The 10,890-nt window shown below is 45.7% G+C and overlaps 2 protein-coding genes across 3 annotated transcripts in view; both read right to left on the minus strand.

The window, feature by feature from the left end:
• LOC119387053 (carbonyl reductase [NADPH] 1) overlaps nucleotides 1-10,890 on the minus strand; it is a 606,874-nt gene that overhangs the window by 590,346 nt on the left and 5,638 nt on the right. The gene's annotated exons all lie outside the window — the stretch shown is intronic.
• Nucleotides 1-10,890, minus strand: part of LOC119387059 (hemicentin-1) — a 286,000-nt gene that overhangs the window by 8,875 nt on the left and 266,235 nt on the right. The window contains exons 8-9 of one of the 2 annotated variants that reach the window (XM_037654360.2): nucleotides 5,505-5,804; nucleotides 4,191-4,316 (exon numbers count right to left, since the gene is read on the minus strand). In XM_037654360.2, the coding sequence (XP_037510288.1) occupies nucleotides 4,191-4,316; nucleotides 5,505-5,804 (426 nt within the window). Of the gene's footprint in view, nucleotides 1-4,190; nucleotides 4,320-5,504; nucleotides 5,805-10,890 lie in introns of both variants that reach the window. The other variant, XM_037654359.2, reaches the window with a different exon arrangement.

Consider the following 10,890-nt stretch of genomic DNA (forward strand, 5'->3'; position numbering starts at 1 on the left):
ACAACCGCCTGGACGAACGTCAGGGCCTCTAAGCTTCAAATGACCGCTCGCGAGCCTAATGACTCGCAGACGCGTGGCCACCGCGGCAGCGCATTCGCGTCGGGCCCCGCCACACGAGTCGTCCGGCCTGACGCGTTTTCCTCGCTGCGTCGTCACGCATTTGCATAACTGCCCCCGAAAAATCCCACGCGGCTCGAAAGCGCTGCCTCCCGGGTTGCTGGTCTATTCTAGACATACACTTGCTGTAAGGCGAAGCCAAAGCCGAAGCCATTTTAGAGGGTACGAGAGCGTAAAGGCCCTTCCTTCTATCTCTCTGCCTGTTTCTCTCTATTTTCCTTCCTACCTCCCCCTGAATGTGTCCAGCCTGTGGCATTCTCGCTCCGACTGTGGGCATCAGTCTTGTTTAAGCCAGCAGCCCGCGTGACGAGCTGCCAGCATCAAACTTGTCGCACGCCTGTTTCCGGAATTTAGCCTCATAGATCTCGCTAACCAAGAGGGCAGCGCCGGAAAACTTATTTTGTCACACTTAACATCCAGTATAACTCACTGTATGTGTTTAATATGACGGGGACCTTGTCATGTTAAGTTCCTCTCTTCACGTCCTCTTTTCACGGACATGAAGTTCCTGTCTTCACGGACATGAATATGTCTCAACATATTTCATGTCCGTAAGACATTACTTACTACCTTCCTCTTTTTTTTTCTGATGACAAAAATTGAGAAGCAGTGCTTGACTAATTTGTATGAGATGACTTACATCGAGACCGATTTGACGTAGCACTCCTCATGTCTACGAACTACTTTATTTTAATTTTCTGTAGCAAGGTGACAACACTTCTGAATATCATGTGTTAGAAAACATCCTGTACTCCTTCGCGCAGTGACGCGGTGCCATCCCTACTGCTCAGATGGGAAGGTAAATGAGGGCTCCTCGGACGTGGTATACACACCGGGCCATGTACCCCTATTTTGAGTTGGCCGTCATTTGGCCTCAGTTCCTTACCCCCCCCCCCCAAAAAAAAAAACAAGTTTGTATTAATTTATCTCACTTTTTTTCGTGATAATTCTCTCCCGTCTTCGTTGTTTACGTACACATCGGCACCTGCATATTTTGACATTAATTAAAGCCAGTGCCTTAAAGCAGCACGCATGCTCAAAAGCCGCAGTGACGTTAGCTGCGCGTTTAAAATATCTGTCTGATGACTAGTGTGCAATTGATCGCGGTACTTGAGTTCAAAACTTACCATGCTAATAATGTGCTTTCTTTTACACATGCCCATTTTCTCTCCTTTGTGTTGATTGCGTGTCAGCACTGCGGTATTTGGCAAGTGCAGTCGGGATATACCTTTTCCCAATGCGTCGTTCTTATTGCATGAGTAGCGAAAAAAGTCCAAGGTATTTTATTCACTTTTATAATCACGCGAATTGATCGCATTTGTGTAACTCGTGAATTCTCTATTTATTAAGGGTGCCTCAAATCTTGCACGTCTGAATTCAGAGAAAACAATGTTCGAAAACATTCACGAGGATGCAATAGACAAACGTTTGCTTGAAACGAATCACGCGGTTTTCGAATCTCAGTATGATTATTGACAAACAACTAGAGGGAGCTAAATGCTTGTATACAGTACGCGTGCTGCCGTACAATACGTCACGCGCTCATTCTTATGTACAAGAATAATGCACCTTCTTTGAAGACTACTGTTTAGAGCTGGGGCTTTATGTTGTCTCTATATGCATCAGTCTTCCTTGCTGTAGAGCTGCCTTGTTTCGATCGTAAAGTGCAGCGACCTTTGGCATATTTGTTGCAGCGTTGTCATGGGAAGCGCACAAATTGCAGCGCGTGCCGCGATTCACCATCGCTTCCAAGATTCTCATCGACACCAGCTCTCATCCGATAGGTTCAGCGCTGATATGAATGGTGATATAGAGGCTGAAAGTGACTTCATAGCTTATCATCTTTCTTTTACGGCGATAGCTCGACTCCTCGCAGTAAAAACCCAGAAAACGACCTCGTGCGTGCGTTTCACCTTGAAGCTCAGCCAATGCCAATTTTCCCCTCTTCCTCCTCACACGTGCGTCGTCATAGCAACGGACATGCGCCGCGTCGCTTTGTTTCCCTCTCCCGCGCACGCGTCTCCGTTGGTCGGCGAGAGCTGCGAGCCGGCGGGCGCGCTCGTCTCGAGACTTCTTGTCATGTGACTCTTGTCACGTGACTTCCGCACCGGCAATACGAAGAGAAGGGTTGACAGTATGTGCCGTTATTTGCCGAGCGGAGGCACCGAGGCGCAGGACACCGCCGCGACATGCCTTCCGCGGTAGTTTCTGCTATCGCTCGAAAAGCTTGGTTTAAACCGCGTTCAAACACGACATTTTTTTTCATGCTAATTTCTCCGCATTAGGCTGTACAGTTCAATTTGTGCTTTCTATAGGATCTCATTTGAGAAAAATTGCACGCAATCTGAGGGGCCATTTTTTAGAAGTTCATCACCATGAAAGAGTTGTAGAACAAAAAAAAAAAAAAAAAAACTGGCGCTTGTTGCCGAGAAAGAGAGGAACCAGCTCACAGTAGGTCCTACGCGCATCGATAACAATAGATTAGCATGCCGGGGAATCCTCATAAACTATGACTTGTTATGCATCTATGACTTGATATGCATTTTGAAAAGGGTATCTTGAAACGGCCATCTTGAAGGGGCTGTGTGGTGTGATTACTTCTATCTTGTGTGCTCATTTTCGCGCTGCCCATTTCAAAATGCACAACCAATTCCAACGTGCCCAAATGTCACTTCTTTTGCAATATAACTTGTGCTTCTCGAAGCATTCCTCTACATTTTAATACCACTCCAGCTGAGCCACGTGGCAGGAGAAATTCAACATCAAAATTCACGCTGCTGTACTCACCTCTCATTTCTGTTCCAAACGTTTTGAGCTGCATGCGCAAGGAATGAAAACACGGATGTGAACTGCTCTTTGTGTTGTTAGTGCTTCACTATTGCTTCTAATAAATTAAGCAACAACCTTGCCTTCTTCTGAATACTGGACAACATTTTCTATTCAACATACACGATAAAGAAACATTAAAAATTGTTCATTAGGAAGCCTTTTAGTGAGTACACGAAGTGTTTTCATGAAGAGCTAAATTGGCTTTGACAAGAACCGCGTGACACCCCCCCCCCCTCGCATAGTAAGGTTATTCACCCGCAGGACCATATTACTCTATACCCGTATGTGGAACTTTTCGTAGACATATTTTTAACACTTCTTTATTTGTGCCTGAAGTAGGCTCAAGCCTTAGTACAGAAATTTGGTGAATGTGGATTATGGAGGTGGAAGAGAGATACCACTGTCTTCATCGATGTGCGATAGCCCTGCTGTCCTCTCTACGAAAAACTGACCAGGTCTCTCTGATCCCCACAAGCATCGCAGAATTTCCTTACAATGTGATTGTTCGTAACTAGGTCGAACGTGTAGAGGAGGATCGGTACACTCCTGTAGTGTCCCAGGTCTTAGGGCACTGAGGGAACAAAGCGTCCACTCCTGGATGACGTTCAATGCCGGGCACGACCGTAGAAGATGTTCACCAGTTTCTTTACAAGGGCTAGCTGAACATTGGGAACTCCAAGAGACGTCTTAAGTTATAAGATGAAGCCTGGTTAGTTACACCAGTTTTAGCGCGGCAGAAGAGAACCACCTCTTCCGTGCGCTGATTGGTATTCGGTAACGTCATTCGTGGTTGCAAAGATAAGTGAGGGCCTGTAAATATATATATATTTTTTTGCCAACACTTCAATTATGGCAGCGCGAGAAAGAAATTTTTCATTCTTCCGTAAACGAAGTCTCGGTGCCATTTTCTTTCAGCTTTATAAGTACCATTCATTTTATTGTTTTGCTTTACACAATGCACAGTACTCTTGTAGGCTGAAGAAAACAAGTCCATCAGATTTTATGACACAGGGGAGGCTTTGGATGAAGCCCTCTACGATGCAAGCGGCTCGAGATAAACGATTGAGACGACATGTTCCTCAACATTATCACCTAAATGTCCGAATTCAAGTTCATCAGACATCAGATTCTACATGTGCCGCTTTGAATATTTGAATAACAGCATTAGACAATAGCTTCTACGAAAAAGTGGCTTCTCGCGCAATAATAATTTAGGCTCGCCGTCTTCAGAAATTGAAACTCACCTCGATTGAAGTGGATCTTCCGCCTGAACTTGCCCAGCGTTAGTGCGATGAATACGATAAGAAAGGCAGCCACGGCGCTCAGCGCAGCTGCCCACAGCGTGGTAGACCCTAGGGACCACTCTGCGTCTGCTGCGTGCAAGGTGAGAAATGCGGGTTGAGGGGAGTCAGGGCAATCAATCTCATCATCAGCGATATTATCTCGAAGGCAAACAAAAAAAAAAGCAAAAAAGACAGTTCACACGGAAGAACAAAGACGCTGTCAAAACGCGGCCATAGCGCCGGCTACATATTTGTGCTTGTTGGGGAAGCGTCTTTGCCATCCATTCTTGTTTCTGCGTGCGCTGTTTTCTTTCTGAAGTGTTGTACAAAATCCCCAAATCAGCACTAGTCTGATCATCACCTCGACTTAGTTTGCTGGTGAGGCATCAAAAGCAGGCATAACTCACTGTAGTTCCTCTTTTTTTTTCACGAGTATTCCAGTTGCAACGGGCCAAGCCTGCCAGCTTTTCGTACTTATAAACTTCGAAAGCATGTGTCTATACAGGTATGAAGTTCCTTATTTATTGTATTATTTTTCAATTTCTCGGACGCCCACATTTATGGAACACATGATGAATATTTGAATGATGTCTATATCTACACGCTCTGCTAAATGCTGTATTACTGAAGAAGAAAAAGAGATTTAATGAGAATCTTATTATTAACAAAATGAATGATATGCTGAACTGAGATCAGCCAGAGGCGGCACACACTCTTTGTGATAATACCTTGTTTGATACGTCATTTGATTTCACCGCCGTTGTACCTGTATTTTAAGCGAACCATTCAAAAACGGCTTAAATATAAACCATGCAGCCATGCGTGTGACGTATTCTTGCTCTACAGGGATACTTGCACACCAGCTTGTTAGGACTGGAGTCTAATTATGGATTATTTTGGTCGACAACTGATTGCGAAAGCTTGCTGGCCAGTGTTAAGATACTAAACACTAGAATTGAAAAGTTCTACTGAATAAATGGTGAAAGCAGAAGGTGGAACTAACGCTAGCTGTTTTTTTTTTCTTGCATGATCTACTTATAGCAGACCATTCGATTATATTCACATCAGAACAATCCAGTAGTTCTATAATATGTCGCCAACCTGCCTATTTGGGAGGGAATCGCAATCTGTCCTGAAGTATCAGCAAATCTACATTGCTATACCTGAAGTATTCCCTCTTTCTTAGTTGTCAAGCTATTTGTTTGGTTAGTTTTCAGATCAGATTTTTTTAAATTCAAACTGCTGCTTTAGGAACAAACACGAACTTGTGCTCACCTTTGCTGATCAGTCCCCTGCCCACCGGCAGCGTGAACACGGTCAAATGGACGGGCTCGCTGCGGCCATTGGCGTTGATGCCGTACAGCGCCATCTGGTAGCGCGTTGCCGGCCTCAGCGAGTGAACTCTGAAACTTGGCTGGCCGGACGTGAAATTTGTCACGATGGGCGTGCTCTGACCATCCTGCAGCTCTAACAGAAAAGTCTGCTGTTGGCCCGCACCGCTGCGCTGGCACACGACGTGCACGCCTTCTGACGTCACTTCCTCCACGCTGCAGTTGTACGGCGTCACTGGAGGGCCTGCAGGAAACAGAAACGCCCTACTGGAGAAAGGCACCACAGACACCACTATCGCCATGCTGGAAGGCGTTTGTGGTGTCTGGACTTCTCTCCTGAGTCCGTGTTTGCACGCCCTGTCTGTCTAACATGAATATCTACCAACTAGCTCGGCGCTCTGTTATTCCAAGGAAACAAGAGATAAACACTTCGTCAGAGAACACATAAATTACTTGCGTAAAAAAAAAAACGAGCATGAAAACGTATGGAATTATATAAGGAAAAATATGTGAGAACCTTAAAAATCGGCACGCATCGCGAGTGTGTTTTTTTAATATTCAAATCACACGTTCATTACAATTGTGATTGTTTTCTTTACAAAAGCGAATAAGGGTATGAGGCATAGCGAAATTGTGCTGGCGGCAACATGCGACACTGACTGAATGTGGTGTGGACGCGGTTTGGTCTAGACAGGACTGATCACATAACCTCGACGAAAACAGGTTACTGTAGGTGTTTCTGCACTTTATTAACTTGTAATTATGATTAGTATTACTACATCAGCAATATGGCTAGGGCGCAACGAGAAAATTTAAGCAGCGATTTTGGTTCTCCGATCAATGCTTCATTATCTGTTGGTTTTCATTAAGGTTGAAACCAATTCTGCGACATTAGAGGGCCCCTAAACCACCCGGGCCCCTAAATTTAGTTGTGGTGTGACAGTTGTGCACGAGTGTACAACGAACACCTAGCTGGGAGAATTTTTCGAAAGGGTGCCGTAATAGCGGAGGTACACGCGTTTGATGATCGAAACGCTGCGATCACTCGTTTCACTCTTTCCTTCGCTACCCTCCACTCGTCGGCTGGTCTTCTCTCCGAAAGTCGCTTTGCCCTCCTCGCCGAGTACCCCTTCCAACCTCACGTAACATACCGTCATCGCTGACGCGCTGTTCGAAACAGCGGGTACTTCCGGTTGCCGCTTCTCCGTTAACTCCGTGCTTCTCGCCTAACCGCTGTTGTCGTGCCGGTATGCACCCTTTGTTGCGCGCACGCTTTCAAAGAATCGCCAACATGATGAAACCGTACGGTGACATGTGTCGCGTCTTTTTTGTTTTTCCAGTCAGCGCTTTTCCAGCGAAGCACTGCACACTGACGCATGAAAGCTATCGCAAAACGCTGTCGGATTCAGTCCGCGCAGCTTATCAGACTGCTAGCTTATCAGACTGTGTTGTTACGCTAGCGATTCGGCACTTGCGTTACGGGCCTCAGTTGCCGATTCGCAAGCGCGCACACGCGGGCAACACGACTAAGTACAGCAAGGAGCGCAGGCAGCTGCTTGCAGACTAACCGGAAGTCGTAGGTTCTTGTTCGACCAATCGAAGCATCGCCTGCATAACGCATCAAAGTTTCAACATGTTCACGTCACGCACCTCACTAGGGAGGCCGGAAAGGCCCGGAGACGAGAAGGGATGGTCTCTTGTAATTTGTGGCGTGCCCGCGGCTTGTAGCGCTACCGCGTGTGGCATGGTTTATCGTGACGACATTCTGCACACGATGCGCGTGTTTACTTGAAATGTTTGAAAAAAATATCGGAAGTGGTTTAGGGGCCCTTTATATCTGACAACCATTATTGCACGAAGGACTCCTCAGTGGCGTATATTTCATAATTAATAGTTCTATTTAGCGCGTGGTTTTAACAGCGCACTTCTTTTGTTTGCACGTTTTGCTGAAGAAGCGAAAGTGTTTGTTGGAGGTATTCCTTGATATAACTTTGTCATTCGCTACCGCAGCCATCTACATTCAGAGTAATTTTTTTAACACGAAAGTGTTTTATGCCGGGGTCCACCACGGCTCCACTGGCGTATTTCCGTCACGGATATGACGTTGTAAAATATAAAGACTAACAGTTGGCAAAGAAAAAAAACCCAGAGGTTCCGTCACCGGGAGTCGAACTTACGGCCCCTCGCTCCGCAGCGCGGGGCGCGCAACGATTCAGCCACAGACGGCACGTTGCTTACCATGCTAACGGCGAGCTATTTATATACGCCATTTGCCGGTGGCTGTCCTCAGAGATTGCTGGTACATTAGCGTGTTTTCGTTATCAATAGCGAGATGGCGCGAAGGGCTCAAAGAGCGCGCTTTAAAGGCCGTCGCGCCACGCGGACGAGCGTGCGCCTCTACAGGGCGTGGTCGCTCGTGCGCGGGACGAAGGTGACTTCGCTCACTGGAGCGGCCGCTTTTGCGACAGGAGCGCGCTCCTTACACAGAAATAAGTTACAACTGTGACAGTTCGCACTCATCCTGTGTACGTTCGTTCCGTGCGCCCTTTCTGCTTGAGCAGCGCATTGCATGTTTTGAGCTGCTTGCCGTTCTTCGCGTGACATTACAGTTTGTTGCTGTAGCATTCATTCCTTCACGCTTGCGGCGAAAGAATGCACAACAAGCGCTCAAGTACGTCTGTGAAGACACGTTTTACTTTCGTGTTATACCGATTCCTATGACAGAGGGATCAGCCATGTTTTTTTTTCTCTCTCCCTCTTTTACGGAATCACTTACACGTTTGCTCAGACAAATTTTGCAATGAAAGCGGCTTCGCAATGGCAGCGAGCCGCTGTTCACGAAGATGCAGTCTCCTTAAATGTCAATGTTTACGTGGATGTTTTATTCGCGAATATATTGCGACCCTATCGTGGCACTTTGGGCGCACCAAACGCACTCAATGTTGCGACCCTTTACGGTTGCAGAAATAAACAGAGCCCTAAGTACTTAGATTGAGCATGTCCCTGAGGCCGTCTTTGTCGTAACATCTAGATTTATGAAGGACGTAAAAGAAACGGAGCTCGTCATAACGGCCGCGCGCGTACTTCATTTCAGACATACTCTTCGCGAAATGTGTCTCAAGTAAAACGCGTGGCCAGTGCGGCGCGGTTCGTGGCGCCACCAAGTCTTGCGTTCAGAGGAAATGTTTGCCAATTAAAGGTGAGCTAACAAAATGTTATTATAGCTCTTAATTCCTTTACATTCTTGTTACTTTAGGTACAGTGGAAGTGATATGGCACTATACCGCAATCTAATGCATACCATTGTGAGAGAACTAGTAAAGGAATAGGACACAACATAGCACGATTTCGCTGTGATTGCTACTAAGCATTGTTCGATTTTGAACGGGTTACCTAATGCAGCCAAATTACGCAACGCATATTGGTAAAGATACGCAAGCTGGCGCTGTAGTGGCACACGTAAGCAGAGAGAGAGAGATATCAAAGACTGCACATTCACCCCATTTCCTTTCAGCCAATTCAGCGGCCTTTTCATCGTCTCTTCTCTCTGCATATTTTTTTTTATGTGTGTCTTCTTCTCAAAGCGGATCCCCCAGGGCCCAGACCATCAAATAACCATCGTTCCCGACGTCAAGGCCTCTCCGTCGAGCGCCTCCTCACATAGCTATTGCTTTTTTTTTTACTCTTTCCTAGCGCCCCAGATTTCGTCTCGTTCTAAGCTTACGAGTTTGCACAAAGGCAGTTACTTTCCGCCCTTCAAGTATTCTTTTTTTATTTCGTTGCTGGAGGCAATGGCACCTGCTCTCTACTGGGTGAAACACTTTAGCACTGTTCGATGGGTCGATCGTAAAGAAAGGCCGGTACTGCGGCAGCCGCGTGGTTTTCGAGGAAAGCTAAAAAAAGGAGGTCATCCCGCGTACCGCCTGAAAGCAGAGGTAATAGTAGGGGAGGCCGTAAAAGCGCTGCAGGCTCCAGTCACGCCGCGCCAAGGGTTGCGTGTTCGATCCCTGGGTTCTTCGATAGAGCAAGCTACGTTGAACATGTACGCATTACCGACCTCTTGTTCCCTGCCTCTGTGATCTTGAGGAGAGGAAGAAACTAGAGAATTCGCGAAAGAGGGGAGCCGTTGGTAACTTGATCAAAAATGTGTATCCCCAAAGACTACGCCACTTCCTTCTCCTTTAGCTCCTGCTATTTCTATTTTCTCGCCTTCTACAATTCACTGTGCCTTGTGTCTCTATTTTAATAGCATTACATTTTCGTCCCTGTTGAAACTGCCTCTACTGGGATTACAGTGAAAGAAGCGTGAGGTATTGCTTTTAGGTGAAGTCGTCTCCTGCATCATATTTGCTGAAGTGGAAAGAACTTATTGAAAACCAGTGACATCTTCAGTACATGCCAGAGGCTTCGTGCGGCAGAATTGTTGCCAGCCATGTTTAATTTATGAATGTTATCGTTGAAATATAGAAGCATTGTTCAATAAATGGAGCTTTCAATCCTATAGATAGTATTTTAGATAGTCCAATACTATAGATAGTATTGGACGCGCTTTCCGTAGTCTTGAGGCACGGCTCTCCCGCAGCTTGAAATGATTAGGCAACGTGAGAGAGGCAATAATACTTGCATGAGTCACTTGAAATACAGCCCTACACGCAGCATTTAATGGCTCTCATATATAACTCAAGCACTCATAAAGTATTTCATGCCCGGTGCGAATTCCTAACGTAGCCTCTGTTTCGATATAAATTTCCGCTAAATAGACAACTTAAATTCATAGGTGTGTCACCTCTTTTCGTACGAAAGTAAGCAGGTTATGCCTAAGCGCATTCCGTATTTATATTATGGGATGACCTATAAATATAGCAAAGCTTCAACTTGGGCTAGTTGGTATCGCATTCTAATGTGGTTGCGCTGAGTGAAAGACAAGAAGGACAACGCGACACAGACACACTAGCTGTTCAGCTTGCTGTGTCGTGTTGTTCTTTGTGCCTTTCGTTCAGCGCAACCACATTGCTATAGATATAAATAACGAACGTGCCACCCTTTTATTTATTTATTTATTTATTTATTTATTTATTTATTTATTTATTTATTTATTTATTTATTTATTTATTTATTTATTATTTCGTGAACCACAGACATAGAGTGCATGATGTACTCTTTATTTAAATTTCTTCAAATAGCTCAAAAACTTGGAGGACGCTTCAGCTTTGCCTTCAACAGTAGAACACGTTAATTTAATCGGGCCCCTTGTGCATCGCCTTCTCAATTATAAGCCTCGCTTCCGTTCTCGGTGCATGCCTCAACCATGCCGTAAGGAAAGGAACGAC

Source organism: Rhipicephalus sanguineus, chromosome 3 (assembly GCF_013339695.2).
Source record: "Rhipicephalus sanguineus isolate Rsan-2018 chromosome 3, BIME_Rsan_1.4, whole genome shotgun sequence".
NCBI classification, from domain to species: domain Eukaryota; kingdom Metazoa; phylum Arthropoda; class Arachnida; order Ixodida; family Ixodidae; genus Rhipicephalus; species Rhipicephalus sanguineus.